Genomic DNA, 20,330 nt, shown 5'->3' with positions numbered 1-20,330 from the left:
CTGCCTTCAATCTTTCCCAGCATCAGGGTCCTTTCAAAATGAGTCAGAGCCTTGCATCAGGTAGCCAAAGTATTGGATTTTCAGCTTCAACATCAGTCTTTCCAATGAACACTCAGGATTGATCTCCTTTAAGGATGGACTCGGAGAAGGCAAAATGGCAACTCACTCCAGTATTCTTGCCTGGAGAATCCCATGGACGGAGGAGCCTGGTAGGCTACAGTCCATGGGGTCGCTAAGAGTCGGACATGACTGACGTGACTTAGCAAGCAAGCAAGGGTGGACTGGTTGGATCTCCTTGCAGTCCAAGGGACTCTCAATTCTCCAACACCACCGTTCAAAAGCATCAGTTCTTTGGTGCTCAGCTTTCTTTATAGTCCAACTCTCACATCCATACATGACTACTGGAAAAACCATAACCTTGACTAGATGGACCTTTGTTGGCAAAGTAATGTCTCTGCTTTTCAATATGCTGGCTAGGTTGGCCATAACTTTCCTTCCAAGGAGTAAGCGTCTTTTAATTTCATGGCTGTGGACTAACTTACATGATTGGATATGTGAACACAGTTTTGCATCTTTGAAAGTTTGAAACTGGCAGGTTCATATGTAGCGGGCTTACTGTATGAACTTTGAAGTCAGGGAGAGAGGGGACATCCTTCCACTTTTCAGCTCATTAGAAAATGCGAAGTCAATACTCAGGCTGCCAGGAGAGGCCCTGCAATCAGCAGAGGTCACCATGAGGATGGGCTGACTGTCTTCTCTTTTTCTCCAGTGTATCCCCAATGCCAGGGACAGGGCCTACCCCCTGGCATGACTGCATGTTGGTTTAGTTGCATGCTGTTCTTTTGTTCGGGGGCATGGTGGTCTACGGCCAGTCAGTGAGACGTCAATTGGAACTCTCAGCCAATCAGAGCATTTCCATCCGCAATCATATCTCTTCTTTTGCCACTACTTATAAAAAAAAGAAAATTGTTTTGATGAATGGCCAACTGTTTTGCTTCCCAGAATGAAGCTTAAGTGTGTATCTAAAATGCATGCATTGGAAATAAGATATCTTAAAAACAGAGTGGAGAGAAATTTCCATGAGTGAGGTTGCCCAACCTTTCTGGAAAAAATACTGGAGTGGGCTGCCATTTCCTTCTCCAGGGAATTCTTCCTGACCCAGGGATTGAACCTCAGTCTCCTGCACTGGCAGGTGGATTCTTTACCAGCTGAGCCACCAGGGGAGCCAAAAGCAGCCATTGACAATATATACATAAATGGATGTGGCTGTGTTTTATTTGTGAATGCTGAAATTGGAATTTCTTATTATTTTCACACATCACAAAATAATATCCTTCTTTTGATTTTTTTCAATCATTTAAAAGTATATAAACTATTTTTAGCTCCTGGGAGCCACATAAACAAATGTTGGGCTGGATTTGGCCCACAGGCCATAGTTGGCTCACCCCTGAGTTAAAGAGATTGCCCGTCTCTCTGACTGTCACCAGATCACATCACAATCTTATTTCAAAGATGTTTCTATAGATAAAGCACTATTTGTTAGCCTTTTAGAGAAACAAAAGGTACCCTGGAACCCACTCATCTGCATATTTAAAATACAGTGTAAATATGGAGCTAAAATAAAAGCACTTAACATCCTGAACAGTAGTTGCCCCGAGTCTAGTTACCAAAATCTGTGAGGTTAATATTTGAAGACACGTTTCCTACCAGGACAACCTTCAGGTGGGACATTATGCTATACAGTCAAATCTCAATGACTCACACTATTTAGAACACAGGGTGGAACTAGCGTAGTCTCCCTGGACGCATGGCCCTCTGTCACCCGACCTGGATTTGGTACCGCCCACTCATGTTTGGCCCACCCTGATCATGAAGAAATGGTTGGATGAGTGGAAGTCTGATCAAACGATGGCAGGAAAAAAAAACCCAACAGACCCAAATATAAAATGCGTTATCTGGTCCCTTCTGTTTTTATTATTTATCTAGCAAAAACAAGGAGTACTTTATATGTATTGATAATAATTTAAGACACTCAGTTTTAACAGCACGTCAGATTCTATGTGGGAAAGCCAAAATAGGGACGGATGATTCTAAATTCCCTCATCTTGGAAGGTTCCCTAGCATCTTGTAGGGACAATCGCTTTGTGTCCGCAGTCAGAGCAGATGAATTGACAATTCCCAGTGTGTTCGGGGAGATATGTGTGCAGAACCTGCGCAGAGCGCCCCCTAGTGACGGCAGTTCCTTCATGGTGCTCAGCCCAGCTCCCGGGAGTGTTTGGTGGCTTGGAGGGTAAACAGCAGAGTAGAGGAGAGGCAACAGGACGTGGAACTCGAGAGCTGGGCTTCCAACGTGAAACTGCCTGGTTGGATTCTTGCCTCTGACGCCTGGTCTCCTGAGCTTAGACAAATTGCTTAGCTTCTCTGCACCTTTTTGTCTCCTGTGGGAAAGAAAGCTAATGACAATAACAGTGGAATTGTGAGGTAGTAAATGATGAATCTGGCAAGGCTTTAGGATGGTGCCTGGTGCAGAGTGGACACTCAGTACAAGTAAGCTTTTACTGATAGCAGAGAAGAGGGGAAGTGAGAGGGTCGCTGCTCCAGCGCCCAGAAACCAGGGTCTCATGGCCCCTCCACCATTTATTATCCATGATAATAAATAATGACCCCAAATGGCCTAAATAATAAATGACTTCAAATGGTCATTTAACTTCTCTGGTCTCCAGTTGCTTCCCTGTAAAATTAGATGATAATGCCTCATATCTGCCCGAGGGCAGAGGGCTGGACCCAGTGACTTTTGGAAGACTTGTCCAATGGCAGTATCTGAAATTTAACAGCCATTCAACATGGTCCAGGAGTAGGTGGCCCTAGCTAATGGGTCAGTGAAGGAACAAAAAAAAGGAAAGAAAAACAAATACTTGTTAAAGGTGTTTTGCTTCAAGTTATTGAAAACATTAAACCAAAAAAAAAAGGATTTTGCATTTTAAACATAAAGTAGCCAAACAGCTGGCAATCCACTCTTCACCCGAAGATCATAAAGGTCCACATACTTAGCGATGTTGATGGTCAAGCAATTGCCCCTCCCCCCACTTCCATCCACTCTTGCCTGGCGGTTCATGTAAAATGTTCATGAAATAATATCTTTTGAAAATTAGAATGGCTTGTTTTGATGGCACCAATGGGGTCAAAGCCATGGATTCCTCTACAAACAAGTTTGCCTTCTTCGGTCTCACATGCCCCCTCCTCCTACCCCAACTCTGTGTGTCTGCTTTTTTTTTTTATGACGACACCAATCATTGGAATTAGAGACCACACTGAATCAATACTATCTCACCTTGAGACTCTTAAAACTAATTATATCTGCAAAGACTCTATTTCCAAATAAGGTCACCTTCTGAGGTCCTGGGTGGACATGGATTGTAGAGATAACACTCAGCACATTACAGGCTCCACATAGCAAGTAAGCAAGGTCACTGAGTATGTTTAAATGTTTCCCATGTGCTTCTCCTCTTTCTTGTCCCTAAAAGGCCACCCTTCCTATGGGCCTCTTCACGTACCTCTAACGACTGCCTTGCTCATGGGATAAAATCCAGCGCCCTCACTGGCACTATCGTTGAACTAGGGGTACAAGTGCCCACCCTCCTTATGGATCCTGTTGGGGATCTGTTGGGGATCCTGTTGGGGAAACCTCAAAAGCCTCACAGATCTTGCTGGAGACAAGAATGTTGTTCGTCATGAGGTGACTGAAAGAGGCTCTCCCTTAAAGGACCTCTGAGTTCTCACTCACCTGAGAACACGTTTTGCCTTCCAGGTACCCCAGACTGGCTGCGAAACATCGGGAATCCAACACGGCAGGCATCGACATCTTCGCCAAGTTCTCCGCCTACATCAAAAACACGAAGCAGCAGAGCAACGCTGGTGAGTGGTCCCCTTCCACCCGGGCCCCCAGCCCTGGTGCTGCCCCCTGCCCAGGGCATCTTCAGATACTCAGCAGAGAAGCACCTGGAACCAGTGCTTTTATTTGTTCATCCTGAGGCCCCTTGATGCAGGGGAGAGGGTGATAGATGTTGCTTTCTGGCCAGTGCAGGAAAAGAGGCCGGTGGTGCTTGTTGTGGAATCAGCAGAGGGATGCTGTTTGCATTCTGAGCCTGCCTAAGTGCACATCATGATATACTGCCCACAGGGTCCTGCCTTGGCCAGGCGTGGCTCGGTCGCTAAGTTGTGTCTGGCTCTTTGTGACCCTATGGACTGTAGCCTGCCAGGCTCCTCTTCCCATGAGATTTCCCAGGCAAGAATACTGGAGTGGGTTGCCATTTCTTCCTCCGAGATATCTTCCTGACCCAGGGATCAAACTGGCATCTCTTGCATCTCCTGCATTGGTAGGCGGATTCTTTACCTCGGCACTACCTAAGAAGCCTACTGCCCGTTTATCCCCAGTTCACAACCCTGCTCTGTTCACAGGAAGTCCTGGTTGGAACACATTGCAGCTGCCTTCTGGTCCCTGAAAGACTTCTCAGGGGGTTGACCAGGGGCCATGGTGGGACAGGGCTGTCACCACTATGGTGAACGTTCAAGGCAGAGCCTGACCCTCTGCACCCGCCCCCCACCACCACCACGGCCAGTGCAGAGAATGCCAGGAGCCTCTTCTCAAAGCCTGGCTCACCTTGCTGCTGCTTAGTCACTCAGTCGTGTCCGACTCTTTGCAATCCCATGGACTGTAGCCCATCAGGCACCTCTGTCCATGGGGATTCTCCAGGCAAGAATACTGGAGTGGGTTACCATTCCCTCCTCCAGGGCATCTTCCCAACCCAGGGATCGAACCCAGGTCTCCCACATCACAGGCAGATTGTGTGCCGTCCGAGCCACCAGCCACCAGGGAAGGGCTCATCCTCCACTCATCCCTTAACTCTGGGCACTGGCCACAGAGCTCAGGCTTGGTGGCCTCCAGTGCCTTCTCAGAGGGTTTTGAGCCCCTCGTTTAAGTTGATGGGATTTACTTATTTATTTTTGGCTGCACTGGATCTTTGTTGCTTCTCAAGGGCTTTCTCTAGTTGTGACCAGCAGGGGATACTCTTTGTTGCAGCTCTCAAGCCTCTCAGAGTGGTGGCTTCTCTTGTGGAGGAGCCCAGGCTCTAGGCACACAGGTTCAGTGGTTGTGGCCCCTGGGTTTAGCTGCTCTGCAGCATGTGAAATCTTCCCAGATCAGGGATCGAATCCATGTCCTCTGCACTGGCAGGCAGATTCTTACCTACTGCGCCACCGGGGAAGTCCTGAGTTGGCAGTGTTTCTATATATAGAGAGAGAGATTTATTTATGGTTGCATCAGGCCTTGCTGTGGCATGTGGGATCTTCGTGGCAGTGCACAGGCTTCTCTCTAGTTCAGTAGTTGCAACTCTCCGGTTTAGTCGCCCTGAGGCATGTGGGGTCTTAGTTCCCCGACCAGTCATCGAACCTTCGTCTGCTGCATTGGAAGGCGCGTTCTTAACCATTGGACTGCCAGGGAAGTCGCGTAAGTTGATAGCATTTTTAGTCCCTCATTTGACCTGGTCCTTTAGCATGAGTTAAAGTGATTTGAATAGCACTGTCCCACTGAGAATGTGTGACCCTTGAAGAACTGTGTTAGTCGCTGGGAGGAGAAGGAAGAAGGATGAGGAAGTTTGCTGGCCCCCTGAATAGGAGGATGGAGCCTAGCCCTGAGCCAGGCAGAGCAAGGGTGTCACGAAAACTTTGTGAATGGAAGAGTGACTGAATAGTGATTGGTTGAACAGCACTCCCGGCATCTTCACGAATGAGTGAGAAATTGAATATACAACAGGTGATCATACAGTGGATCCTGAAACCAGGTGGCCCATTGGCTTGGACCATCTTGGAGTTAACTGCTCCAGGAGTCCCGAGGACCAGGTGACCAGGAAAGGCAGCCATTCATGAGATGACAGAGAAGAACTTTTGGCAGGAACTCCTGGTGCAGTGGGAAAGTAAAGGATTCAGTAACGGCTCCTGCAGACCTGGGGGTGCCAAGCACAAAACTAGGTTCTAGAAAAAGGCACTAACCCAGTCTTCGAGGCCTGACTCGTGCAGAAGGAAAGGCTTACGTTCACAAAGATAACAAGACAAGAGGTGAGTGATGAGTTTATCAAAGGGACTTTGAAGGGCTGATTAGCTAGCCTGTGAACAGAGAAAGGGAGTCGGAGCAGCAAAGATTCACCTCTCGGTCGTCTGAGAAAGTTTCCTAAGGGATTTCAACCAGGTCATAAAGATTCAGGGGGAGTCATTTGACCGGGAACACAGGGTGGAGGATGTGGGGAGGGTGAGGAGACTCCAGTGACAGAGGCCATCTGGAATCCAGAGACCACCAACTCCAGAGACAGCCGGGGTGGGAGGGCAGGTGGGAGGGCATTGGATTTTACCCTGTGGGCAAGGTAGTCATTAGAGGTACATGAAGAGGTACCCTAGGGAGAGCGGCCTTTTAGGGACAAGAAAAAGGAGAAACGTGGGAAATAGTTTAAATATACTCAGTGCTCTCGCTTTGTTGCTATTTGGAGCCTGTAACGTGTTGAGTGTTGTCCCCACAACCCATGTCCACCCGGGACCTCAGAGGGTGAGCTTATTTGGAAATAGAGTCTTTGATTTAGTGTGGTCCCTAAATCCAATGATGGGGTCCTTCCTTGTATGAAGAAAAGAGGACACAGAGATTGGCGACAGGAGGCGAGGGGAGGGAGTGGGGAACGTGTGAAGACAGACAGGGAGTACAGAGCCTGCCTCTTTCTGCATCTGTCAAAATATACGTAGTGATGCTTTCAACTTCATCATCTGCCAAACAGGGTCATGAAGAGCATATCCAAGGTCTGTCACGCAGAGTCACGTTATTTATAATTAGATGCTTGTAAACCCTTTAGCACACTGCCTGACCCATTGTAAATGCTCTTTAAATGTTAACTTTGATTATCCCTAGAGCAAAAATGAGATAAACATGAATATTGGCATCAGAAACTGCTGCTTCAGCTCTTACTTCATGAGCCCTAACGAGCACTTCCACATCTCCCAACCATTTAGTCTCTTTTTGACTTGTTTAATTCTGTTTCCCATTTCCTGGGTGCATTTCCTTCCTCTCCAAAGTAGACAGTTGCTCTCTTGGTCCACAGAGGTGCAGCCTGCAGATGTGAAGGGACTTGAGTGTCTGTGGATTTCTGGTACCCCAGGGAGTCCGTGAGTGAGGAGAGGAGCACTTTAGGGACAGCACCCAAGGATCACCCACATAAGTGTGATCAGAGGGACTGGAGGAAGAAGGAGCCAGGGAGGACGATTAAGAAGGACTAGAGAGCGAGGAAGGGGGCCCGGCGGTGGGCGGATCATGAAGATGAGGAAGAAAAATGTTACGAAAAAGTTCGATCTGTGATATGAAACACCGCACAGCTCATGGTAGACTTTGCTTCTTGTGTTCAGTTTTCTGGACGCGTCCTCAGGCGCCCTTCTCTGACTGTTTCTCTCATCTGCATCAGCCCGTTATTCAGACCCTACTCAACAGACTGGCCAGGCTGACCAGGAGCACGGGCCCTTCTCCCTTGGAAAGTGGAGCTGCAGCAGGAGATTGAGAACCCACGTGGCCCAAGGAAGGGCGTCTTTGAGACAAGAGAGAGCCGCTCTGCATTGAGATTTGGTCGCGGGAGTCCCTGCTCTGGGCCCCACACATTTGTCTTTCAACCTTGCAGGGAAAAGTTATGTGATTTGTTCAGCCTTGAAAGTTTATGGAGTTCTGCAGCAGAAGGATGGTGGGGAAGGGTGGGGAAGGCACAAGCTTCGTCCGTCTCAGCTTTGGCAAGCCCGGTAACAAGCCTGGCTTTCGCTGCACTCAGCTCTGTCCTCACCCTGCATGCTGCCTCTGCCCGGCAAAGGCCACTTCCATCCACACTGCTGATTCTGTGCCTAGTGGCCTTCCCTCTCTGCCAGTCCCCCTCCTGGCCCTTCTCTGTTCACCTTCCTCATAGATACAGCCATGGCACCCGACCTCGGTGACCCAAGACTGGGTGGCAACCCTCAGACTCGGCAGCTCCGAGTCCCCTCTCCCCTGGACCCCACTCTGGCTCAGCGTTCTGCCCACTGGGATGTCAGTTTGGCTTCTTGGGTGTATCCCTTCCCTTGAGGGGTTTCTATGACACCTTGCTTTACCTGCTCACCCGTACTCTTATCTGTTATCTCATAGGAGGACCTGGGCTTCTTTCTTTGAATATCCATCTTGCATTTTGCATTTCTTACCCTCAAACTGCTGTTTGAACATACTCTGCCAAACCCCTTGGCTATCAAGGAAATCATTTTAGCTATTTATTGTAATCCAGGCATAACTACTGCAGTTTACTTTCTTTTCCCCCCAGCCTCTCTTTTCCTTTGTGCTTTAGTCCTATCCATCTACCGGTTTATTTCACTTTTCGTACATACTGCGAGTTCCAGACAGTCAACAAAGGGATCTCTTATGTGTCTTGCGTTCTTTATTCCTCTTCACTCTTGTTAAAGTCCTTTATTAATTCCTCCAGCCCTATCATGTGTCCCTAGATATATTAATATCCGTGCCCCTATGACTGTCTCATTTTTGGCTTGTCACGCATCCTCATGTACTTTTCTCCATTTCCTTCTTGGTTGGAGAGTAAGTGGACATATACGTACCTGTGGACTAAGGACAAAACTCCCGCCGTCATTTCTCCTTTATCCTTGCGCACAAGTCCACATCCACGGGGCTCTCTTCCTCTGCTAAGAGGTCTAAGAGTCCCAAACCTACCTGTTTGTGTCTTATCCAAGCAGATCCTATGCAGTCTACCTGCTTTTCCTTCCCACCTTTGCCTATTCCTTTTTCACATATCTGACACAGACTGCAGACCCTACCTCTTTCTCGGCTAAGTGCTGTTTTTCCAGCTTAGATGATTTTGGTCTTTCAAGACTCCCTTGGAATTCCCTCACCTCCTGCTGCCTCAAGTCTGGCTTCATCTTATTTCCGTCTCTGTTTCCATCTATCCTGGGGGCTTGCTTTGTATTTTAAAATGTATACTCCACTCAAACCAGACAGACTTTATAGCCACTCACAGGGGGACGAAAAGCTCTGCAAAGCAGCATATTCTAGAAGGAGGTGAGAAAGAAAAACAAGGCTGGAGGAGGGGGGCCACGAAACAAGCTCAGGGCAAGAGAGACAGGAAAATCAGCTCCTAGAGCCCTGTGCTGGAAGCGGATGACAGACCACAGCCCCTGGGCGAGATGAAGGCAAGCCTGCCCCCCAGGAGAGTGACAAGTGTTCCTGACGCGGGGCTGGAGCTGCAGTCACAGAAGCTGTTGCTGTCCTTCCCTTCGTCCATTCATCTCTGTGACTCCCCTTCACGCTCTCCTGGAGTCCAGGCCGGGTGGCGGCGTGGCAGTGTGACCTCTCTGTCCTCAGCCCTCCCTTTGGCCGCACCGCGCTCACGAGTCTCCTCTTCACCTGCCCTTGCTGCGCCTGAAGTCCATCCTCGTTTTCTTCATCATCTTCTCTAGAAGACCCGGGAGAGCGCCCTGCAGCCTCTGGCCCGTGCCACCAACTTTCTTACTTCTCTCCATTACCTCCAAGACTTGGAGTGTCCTGCTGATGCCTGTCACTCTCTCTCTTTTTAGTCTTCTTCCCCGATGGATTCTCTCTCTCTCTTTTTCCCCCTTGGCCACACTGTGGGGCACGTGGGATCTTAGTGCCTCAACCAGGTATTGAACCCCTGCATTGGAGGGGCAGAGTCTTAACCCTTGGACCGCCAAGGAAGTCCCATAGACAGATTTTTAAGTCACTCTGTGTCTCCATTTGTGCAGTTTCCATGCAACCCAATCAAGCATGGCCTAGACCAACCTTCATAAATGTCATCAGTGGTGAACATGGGGTTAAATGAAATAGGCATTTAATTAATTCACTCATAATTTAATAGTTTATTGTTTAGTAGAGTTGATTTACAACGTTGTGTTAGTTTCAGGCATATAGCAAAGTGATTCAGACATAGATATATATATATAATATATATACATAAAGAATATATGTATAGATTCTTTTTCAGATCCTTTTTCATTATAGGTTATTCTTCTTTTCCATCATAAAGTTATTATCAAGATACTGACTATAGTTCCCTGTGCTATACAGTAGGTCTTGCTGTTTTATCTACTTTATATATAGCAGTATGTATCTGTTAATCCTGAACTCCCAATTTATCCCTCTCCCCTTCTTTTTTAAATTGAGGTGTAATTGGGGCTTCCCTGGTGGCTCAAATGGTAAAGAATGTGCCTGCAATGCAGAAGATCCAGGTTTGATCTCTGGGTCTGGAAGATCCCCTGGAGGAGGGCATGGTAACCCATGCCAGTGTTCTTGCCCGGAGAATTCTATGGATAGAGGAGCCTGGCAGACTACAGTCCATGGGGTCACAAAGAGTCAGACACAACTGAGCGACTAACGCTATCTTTGACACATAACCTCATATTAGTTTCAGGTGGACAACATGGTTTTGTGGAACACAATATTTGTATTCACTGCAAAATGATCATCACAATAAGCCTAGTTAACATCCACCATTATACATTACGAATCAGATTTTTTTGTTGTGATGAGAACCTTTAAGATTTACTCTGTTAGCAACTTTCAAATATGCAGGACAGCATTATTAAGTACACTTGCCATGCTGTACGTTATATCCCCAGGGCTGATTTATTTTAAACCAGAAGTTTATAGCTTTTGACCTCCTCTGCCCATTTTGCTTGCTCCCTACCCCTGGCCTGGGGCAGCACCAATCTATTTTCTGTTATTTATGAGCTCTTCTTTTTTCGGTTTGGTTTTGTGTTTAGATTCCACATATAAGTGAGATCATATGGTGTTCGTCTGTCTCTGACATTTCATTTAGCACAATGCCCTCCGGGTCCATCGGTGTTGCATTTCCTTCTTTTTACCACTGAATAATATTCCCGAGTGAGTGTGTCTTGCAAACACATATATCATATTTTCTTTATCCATTCATCCATTGATGGACACCTAGGTTGTGTCCAAAGTGAAAGCGAAAGTCACTCAGTCATGTCTGACTCTTTGTGACCCCATGGACTGTCCATGGAATTCTCCAGGCCAGAATACTGGATTGGGTAGCCTTTTCCTTCACCAGGGGATCTACCAACCCCAGAATCAGACCCAGGTCTCCTGCATTGCGGGCAGATTCTTTACCAACTGAGCCACAAGGGAAGCCCAAGAATACTGGAATGGGTAGCCTATCCCTTCTCCAGCAGATCTTCCCAACCCAGGAATCGAACTGGCGTCTCCTGCATTGCAGGCAGATTCTTTACCAACTGAGCTATGAGGGAAGCCCATGGACATAGTCCATATCTTGGCTCTTATGGATCATGCTGCAATACACAGGAGGATGAAGATATCTTTTTGAGTTAGTATTTTTGTTTTCTTTGGATAAATACTCAGGAGTGGAATTGCTGGATCCTGCTTATCCCTTTTTTATGAAGACTGATGGGCCTCTCTGCTGAGTTTGCAAAGATGTACTCCTTGCTAACTATGGAAGACAGTGGGATAGCCTAACATACTCCTACTAAAATATTTGCCCTGATAAGATAATTCTAACTTCCTAAGTAGAGTCCTAAGATCCCTCCCTTGGGTACCTATGATGTGCTGGCCCCAGGGCTGTGCGTTTAGAGTCCCACACTTGGACTGAGTTGTCTCTGTAGCTTTTGCCCTTCATTAGTTGTAAGTATAATAGCTGTATTTTCCAATAAGAAACAAAAAAATGCCTTCAAGTAAACAAAATGCGCTTTCACTTAAACTCTTGTTAAGATTTTGATGGTAAGACACAGTCTGATTTCAAAGATGTCAAGTGTGACAAAAGTATGTATCTTAGTCTTGATGAAATATGGAAGGTGGTTCCCATAGTTCTTTTAAAATCAAACATTCTGTTACTTCCTAGAGGCTGTGTGTGAGAAATGTCAAACCCTCCTTTCTGCTTGACCTTGGGCTACCCTATTGGAAAGAAAGTGAACTGAGGTCAATGTTGCTTCCAGATCCCTCTGGGATGGCTGTCCTAACCCCATATCCAATAAAGGGTCAGTTCTGCCCTCTGTCTTTCCTGCCGGGAAACAAGTAGTGCTTATCTCTTCGCTTGCGGGCTTTCCTGGTGGCTCAGACAGTAAAGAATCTACTTGCAGTACAGGAGACCTGGGTTCGATTCCTGGGTTGAGAAGATCCCCTGGTAAAGGAAATGGCAACCCACTCCAGTATTATTGCCTGGAGAATCCCACGGACAGAGGAGCCTGGTGGGCTACAGACCATGGGGTCTGCAAAGAGTCGGACGCAACTGAGCAACTAACGCTGTTTTTCTTAGCTCGGGGGTTGGCAAACTTTTAGACCTTTTGGACTATCTCAGATGTCACTACTGCTCAGCTCCCCTGCTGGAACACTATAGCAGCCTCAGACAATATGGAAACACATGGGCATGGCTGTGTTCCAATACACTTCATTTATGGACACTGAAATTTCAATTTCACACCATTTTCTGGGTCACAAAATATTATTCTCTTTTGACTTTTTTCCCCCAACCGTCCAAAAATGTAAAAATCATTCCTAGCCTGAGGGCAGTGCAGAAATAGGCAATGTGCTGGATCTTGATTTGGTCCTTGGACTATAATTTTTTAGTCCAAAAAGTTTGGACTAAGATTATAACTTTATAACAGTCCAAGCTCTGTTTTAGGTAGTCTCAGGCTACAATAACAAGTCCTCTTAATTTCTATACCTCTCAGCTGCCTTGTCTCTAATATGGAGCTTATAACAGTGTGTTATCTTGCACTGTCATATTGATTAAATGAATGAACACATTGAAGCACTTCAGACAATACTGCTAAGTTGCTTCAGTTGTGTCTAACTCTTTGCGACCCTATGGACCATAGCCCACCTGGCTCCTCTGTCCATCAGCTCCTCTGTTCACTGGAGTGGGTTGTCATGCCCTCCTCCAGGGGATCTTCCCTATCCAGGGATCAAACCCTTGTTTGTTAAGTCTCCTGCATTGGCAGGTGGGTTCTTTACCACCAGCGCCGCCTGGGAAGCCCCTTCAGAGAGTAGGCACCAATATGCCGTGGCTGTTATTGCTTCTGTTATTCATTTCAAGAGTTCACCCCAGATTCAGGGGTACCCTCCCTCTAGCCCAGCTTTTCGGGTAATGCAGAAGTATGTGCTGCCCTCTTCTGGCCGGTGGAGGAATCCGCCCTAGAGACGGATAATCGTGCTTCAATATAAGGAGACTGGTGGACTTCCAAGCATCTTCTCTGTGTCTCAGGACTCCGTTAAGCCTCAGCTTTAGCTGGGGTTTCCACGAGAGGCTCGAAGCCACCTTGCTTTATCTGTGCCCCGCACCCAGAGTTGGGCAAGTGCCCCAGACCCCACGGATCCTCCAGAGGTCGCTGGCTGCCTGCTGATAAGCTCTTCGCCATCCACTGCTTCTTTCTCTCTTGCCTCTCCCCCTCCCATCACCTCTAGTCTTTGCTTTTATGAACTTCCTTGACCTAAAATAGGAAAGTGTTTGCAAGGAGTCGAGAGGCCCGGGAGGGCTGTCAGCCCAGAACTAACAAGCCCGTCACTATCAAAGCCCCCGTGCTGTCTCCGCAGCCTCGTGAAAGCCAGCTTCTGTCGGGGGTGGGGGTGGAGGGGGTGGCAGGAGGCGGGGTGGAGCGTTTTTCCAGATTCCCCAGGATGTGGTGAGCCGCGTTCAGAAGCCAGTGTGTGCATTTATTATTCCCAACCAGCCATTTCCAGCGCGGGCCCTTCCTTCCTGCGCCTCTTCCTCCCTCCCGCCCTCGGCCCCAGGTCACGGCGGGCCCAGGCTGGAGGCCAGGCCTTCCCGAGGGATGGGCACGACCTCCCGCATTCAGCCTCCCGCTCTCCCGCTCGGAGGTGAAAGGGAAGGCAATATGTCAGCAGTATTGGGAGTAGGAACGTGCACCGTAATCAGCCTGCTGCAAGACAGAGGTCTTGAGGTGGCCGCGGGCTCCCAGATCTATTCTATAGGGGACCTTGAGCTGTTCTTTTGGAGGAAGATAGCTGGGTCCAACTCAGGACAGACCGTTACTGGGAAGAAGGCCTGAGCCCAGGTTGTTATCACAGGGCAGCTCTGGGGTGGTCCCCAGACCACCGCAGGGCTAGGATAAGGAAGGGGCTGTCTCCCCACTTCCTCACAAAGCAGTCTCTGCTGTCTCATTTCAAAAAACGCCTCTGGTCATAAAGGAACCCTTCAGGCTGCCTTCTCTGGCCGCCCTTGAATGCACAGGGCCAACTAGGGGTCTTTTGTTTGTTTGTTTGTTGGGTTAACGTTTTGCTTTGATTAACATTCTTACAAGGAAAAACAACCTAGGCTCTGTGGGACTCACCTCCGAGATGTGGAGCGCTCTGCAGAGGTGCTCAGCTGTCTTCTTACCCATGGGGGGCGGGTGAGGGGGGAGTCCTAGAAGGTAAGAGCTGAAGGGCGGGGAGAAGGCGAGGAGCTCCTGCGGACCCTTGCGCAGAGCATCCCCTCCAGAGACGGTCTCGGACGTGGCTCATGATCAAGGCTGATGTGGCCACGTCTAATTTCAGAGATGCTGCGCCCCAAACAAATCCTTAGGCAGTCATCAGGAAGGTAGTTGGGGCGTCGGGCTGTTGAAGCGGGCAGGCCTGAGGAGGGAGGAAGGGTGAAGGGGGCGGGAGGGAAGGGTCCTGCGTGGGTGGGCGCATTCATTAGTGGAGGGAGCGTGTTAGCTGTGTGGGCTCCCGGCTGCAGACCCGAGACCACCAACACCATTCCATGTGCTGGAATTTCCCGCTGTCTGACCAGAATGAGCTCGCCTGGCCTGGCCTGGCCGCGGATCAAGGCCTGGGGAATAAAGGAACATTAAATGACTAATTCGAACATGAGTTCAGTGCTCTTTCACCTCTGGCTACCGTTACTTTATCCTGTGCGGTGGAGGCCTCCTGTGCGGTCTGCACGTGGGAACTCAAGCTGTCCCTCTGTCTCTCCCCCTCCATGCGTGTGTGCACACACACAGCCAGCTTGTGTGTGTTCTTATGTCTCTGTGCACTAGTAGAAGCCATTACAGGAAGTCCCCTACATAGGAACCTTCAACTTAACAAACTTTCAAAGACATGAATCTGTGTGTGCATGTCCAGTCACGGAAGTTAGTTCATGCATTGGGCATACATGGTAACGCATGCATCCTCTACAGTGGCTGTGCTTCTGTGCACTTTGCTGTACAGTACTGTGTAGCTTACAGTGTCTTTATTTCAAGCCCAGGATGTCAGGAAGCAAGCATAAAAGCAGCGGTAGATAGCCTGTTGTGTTAGTTAAGTACCTAGGCAAATCGGACTTACGAAGCACTCTCCGAAGAGATGGGAATACCAGACCACCTTACCTGCTTCCTGAGAAATCTGTATACAGGTCAAGAAGCAACAGTTAGAACCAGACATAGAACAACGGACTGGTTCCAAATTGGAAAAGGAGTATGTCAAGGCTGTATATTGTCACCCTGTTTATGTAACTCATATGCAAAGTACATTATGTGAGATGCCGGGCTGGATGAAGCACAAGCTGGAATCAAGATTGCCAGGAGAGATATCAATAACCTCAGATACGCAGATGACACCACTGTTCTGCCAGAAATCGAAGAGGAACTGAAGAGCCTCTTGATGAAAGTGAAAGAGGAGAGTGGAGTGAAAAACCTGGCTTAAACCTCAACATTCAAAAAACTAAAATCATGGCATCCGGTCCCATCACTTCATGGCAAATAGATGGGAAAACGATGGAAACAGTGAGAGACTTTATTTTCTTGTGCTCCAAAATACTGCAGATGGTGACTGCAGCCATGAAATTAAAAGATGTTTGCTCCCTGGAAGAAGAGCTATGACTAACCTAGACAGCATATTAAAAAGCAGAGACATTACTTTGCTGACAAAGGTCCATCTAGTCAAAGCTATGGTTTTCCCAGTAGTCATGTATGGATGTGAGATTTGGACCATAAAGAAAGCTGAGCACTGAAGAATTGGTGCTTTTGAGCTGTGGTGTTGGAGAAGAGTCTTGAGAGTCCCGAGGACTGCAAGGTGGTCAAACCAGTCAATCCTAAAGGAAATCAGCTCTGAATATTCATTGGAAGGACTAATACTGAAGCTGAAGCTCCAATACTTTGGCCACCTGATGTGAAGAACCGACTCATTGGAAATGACCCTGATGCTGGGAAAGACTGAAGACAGGAGGAGGAGGGGATGACAGAGGATGAGATGGTTGGATGGCATCACTGACTTGATGGACATGAGTTTGAGCAAGCTCCGAGAGTTGGTGATGGACAGGGAAGCCTGGCATGCTGCAGTCTATGGGGTCACAAAGAGTCAGACACGATTGAGTGACTGAACTGACTGGCTGACTCCGAATGGAGCTTTTTTATGTAGGGGACTTACTGTACATAGCACCTTAAATACACAGGGTCACAGATCAACTAACCTGAAAAAGAATGTGCTTGCATGTAAAGTTGTATTGGCCACAAGACATGGTGGGGGTCTCCCAGCATACCGGTCGGGGACGTTGTAGTAGGTTTATACAGTGACTTCACTCATAGTCCCCTCTCTGTGGTTGGAACATGGCTTTGAGAGAAAAGTCCCCGTCTTCTCTGTTCACTCTGGGTGGGGAATGGCCCTGGGGAGGTGAACCTGTAGAATGGGTTCCCCATTTGTGGTAGAGCTGGGGCTGAAAATGACAAGATGTAAAATCCAGGCGGTGGGCCAGACCTTCTAACCAAAACTTCAAACACCCCAGCTATGAACCCTGCTTGTCAAATCTGTCTCAGTCTCATCCAGGCAGGATTCTGGGCATCATTCTATCCATTTCTCGCAAAGAAAGCTGAAGGGTGGATAAACTGTTCAGAAGACATGATGGAGCCAGGGACAGAGGCAGGATCTGGCATTTCTCAGCCTTAAATTCTTTTGCTATAAATGAGTGATACTAAAACATAAGAATTGAAGCCAGAGGTGAAATTCAGTGTGGTATCTATCAGTAGTTAGATAGGATAATTTATTAAAACAAAACAGTGTTTCCACATAAAAATTTGACTTTAAAACCTTTAGCTTTCTCGAAAACTCTGCTCTTGAACTGTCTTTCCAGAAGGTATCCCAGCCCACCTCCAGCCTATTGGTGAATTTAGCCTGAAACGCCTCATCAGCTAAATAGATGCATGTGTTTAAGACCTAAGAGACAAACAGCACTTCATTTTGTTTGCCTCATTACCCAGACCATCTTCTGAGCTGAATGGACATCTGAATCCCCCAGGGCTCTTGTGACAGCACAGGTATTGATGCAGCAGGTCTAGGGTGGGGCCTGAGAACTCCCAGGTGGTCCTGATGCCGCTGGTCCAGGAGGGAGCTTTGAGAAGCAGGGTCTGTCTAGGCAGCAGTCTCCATGGAGATGGGCTGCCTGTATCTCATTCATCATCATTATCCTCAGAGCCCAGCTCAGCCTCTAGCCCAGAGCAGGTGTTCAATAAACACTCGCTGAATGAATCAATAAACTGTATCTTAGGCACCCTGAGATGCTCCGACCCTGCCTGCTTGTTTACTGAGAGAGGATGAAAGGGCTGACCCTGCCTTCCCATGTCAGGAGCATCTCCTCCAGGCTGCTTCCTGCCCCAGCCCACCCAACACTCACCTTGAAAGCCTGTCCCATTCTCCTGATCACCCCCACTCTTCCCAGTTTCCGTTTAAGTGTGATGATGGCTCTATGGCTAGAACTGTCGCTCAGCTGAGAACATGTAAGGCTTATGTAACCTCTGTTATATTAAATCCAGTCTCATAGTAGGAAAAAAGAGAGAAGTTCATTTAAAACCAATCAATAAGAGTGTAAAAATCTGAACAGTTCCCTGCACGAAGACTGTCAGTGTGGTGGCAGAGGCAGTGTTGGCTTAAAATATCAGTGTTGATATTTTTCTTGTCACTGTCAACTTTGTAACTACATTCAAGGGACATTATATTTGGTGTTAAAGGTGAAACGTCATGAAGAATCAGAAGAGTAAACACACCAGACTGAATTCTAGTGTTCTTCCAGCCAGAAACCAGGGGACACCTTATTTTTCTAGGAACCCCTAGTCAAGGAAGCATTTAGTGATCTGGATCATAGTAAGTCATGGGTTTACCTGTGCCCCTGTCCAGAACCCCTTCCACTCCTGAAAGTTCCAGGGGAGAGCATCCCACTTCATGATTTCTCAGGCCCCTGCACCCAGGTCTGACTCTGACGGTCACATACCCATTGGCATTTGCGTCCACAGTTATCCGTGTTTTGTTTCCGTGGTGGGGATGGCAAAGCAAGCTTTCTCAGCACTCTGCCCAGGTCTGGCCCTGGTCTCCGTTCTGCCTGTGTCACTTGGCAGAGGGGTGCAGGTTGGTGGTGGCCTCTGCTTCTCGTTTGGCTCTGATGATGTTGCAGGAGGGCACGCCAGGCCAAACAAATGGAATCCCTGCATCCATCCTCCAGAAACCAAGCTCTCTCATCACGCAGAGAAAGCAACCATCATAGGTTCTCTGAGGACAGGAGGCCTGTTGCATAAGCATGGGAGATGTATAGAGTTACATTTTAGGGCCTCTCATCTTTCCTCAAACCCCACTGAATAGTTCATTCTTACAACGAACACATGTTCAGTACCAGGCTCTGCCCAGGTGCTAAAATAATAATGTAATAATGAAATATTGGCAATATGTATACTGGCAAAGGTTGTATTTGGCTGCATATAATAGAAACCTGATCACAGAAGCTAATCAAATATTTATGCCATGTTTACATAGTGAAAAACCTATGTAGCGTTTTCCTATATGCCATGCTCTGCTCTAATCTAAGCAATTTGTATAAATGTTTACTTTTTAATAGGTGTTTGCCTTTCTCACATCACAAAAAATCCAGAGAGGAGAGAGTTCCAGGCAGCTGTAGTTCTTTAAGAAGTCATGGGTCCAGCTCCTTGGAGCATCTGATTCTCCATCTCGAGTGTGTGACTCGCATTCGCGTGTCACGAGATAGTTGCTCCACTTTCAGACGTTACATCTGAGTTCCAGGCAGTGCCAGCAGTGTCTTGTCTTTTCTTTCTCGAAGCATATCCATCAATTTCCACTTGTATATCATTGAGAAGAACTTGATCATTTGGCTTCCCCTAGTCTGGGGGTCTGGAAAAAAAATAATTGTGACCCAGCTTGTTGCTACTCTGGACAAATCTGGGTTCTCTTGGTAACAAAGACGGTAAAAGTGAACTCTTGCATATAATCTACTTTCAACTTAAGATGATTAAAAAAAAAAACTGCAGTGAAAATATCTGATCTAGCCATGCCAAAAAAAAAAGGCATACTATTTCAAATTCTCCCTTGGGCTTGACTAAATCTGATCATTACCCCACTTAGATTTTAGGAAACAGAAGTATAAAATTGCACACTTAATCTGAGACACTCTTGGTTCAAACTTTAGAAGATGTAAGACTTCTTGTAGTGTACTGTACTTCGTGTAGTAAAAGCTGTTTAGTAAAAGTTATAATACCCAGGGGAGAGTTTCTTCCCCTAATGTAATCCATATTGGGGGACAGCAGTGGGCACCCAGAGATCTGCTCTGAGTAAGGGAGGGGAGGGTGTAACTGCAGAATCTGGGAATGTCTGCAAAAGTGTCAGTCATCCACAACCCCCGCCTCAGCTTAACCTCTTAAGTTTGCCTGGTTGCATGACTGCTAAGGAGAAGGCTTACTCTTCTGCAGCTGTGGTGATGGCAGCCGAGTCAGAGTGAAAGGACCAGCTGAACACGCAGAAAGGAGCTCTACCTGGTTCATCTGGCGTGACTTCCTCAGGGCAAAGGACCGGTCAAGCACAGCATTTATCTGGCAGTCCTTTTCCTCCCAACTCTAAGAATTTATTAGGTGTTTTGTAGCTTTGGTCCTTATATGTCAGCATTATCACACACGGTACGTAACAACCACTGACTGCATGCCAAGCACCAGCCCGAGACTTCTGCAGGTGTTATTCACGGCCACCCTGTAAGGTATACCGTGCTGTGATCTGTTTTGCAGATGAGGAAACTGAGACACAAGAGGTTAAGCTAGTACGTGGCCAATCCGGGATACCAACCTAGGCAACCGGTCCTGTGTTCTGCGCACACTATCTTTAATATAGTCCGTTATGGAAAATGTTCAACTTGGTTGTTGAACAAGGGTTTCCACATTTTTCAGACTGAGTTGTTGAATAAGGGTTGGGTAGGTCATTTAGGAAACTGGGATCAAATCAACTCATAGAACAGCAAATACTGATTGAACAACTACCGCGTATA

The 20,330-nt window shown here is 47.4% G+C and overlaps 1 protein-coding gene across 3 annotated transcripts in view; it reads left to right on the top strand.

The window, feature by feature from the left end:
* The window catches only part of CLIC5 (chloride intracellular channel 5), a 161,914-nt gene that overhangs the window by 123,991 nt on the left and 17,593 nt on the right, over nt 1-20,330 (top strand). For all 3 annotated transcript variants that reach the window (XM_068960693.1, XM_068960692.1, XM_068960694.1), the window contains one exon: nt 3,809-3,915. In XM_068960693.1, the coding sequence (XP_068816794.1) occupies nt 3,809-3,915 (107 nt within the window). The remainder of the gene's footprint in view (nt 1-3,808; nt 3,916-20,330) is intronic.

Source organism: Capricornis sumatraensis, chromosome 22 (genome assembly GCF_032405125.1).
Source record: "Capricornis sumatraensis isolate serow.1 chromosome 22, serow.2, whole genome shotgun sequence".
NCBI classification, from domain to species: domain Eukaryota; kingdom Metazoa; phylum Chordata; class Mammalia; order Artiodactyla; family Bovidae; genus Capricornis; species Capricornis sumatraensis.
The sequence above is the reverse complement of the archived record's forward strand: the minus strand, read 5'-3'. Positions and strand labels throughout refer to the sequence as shown.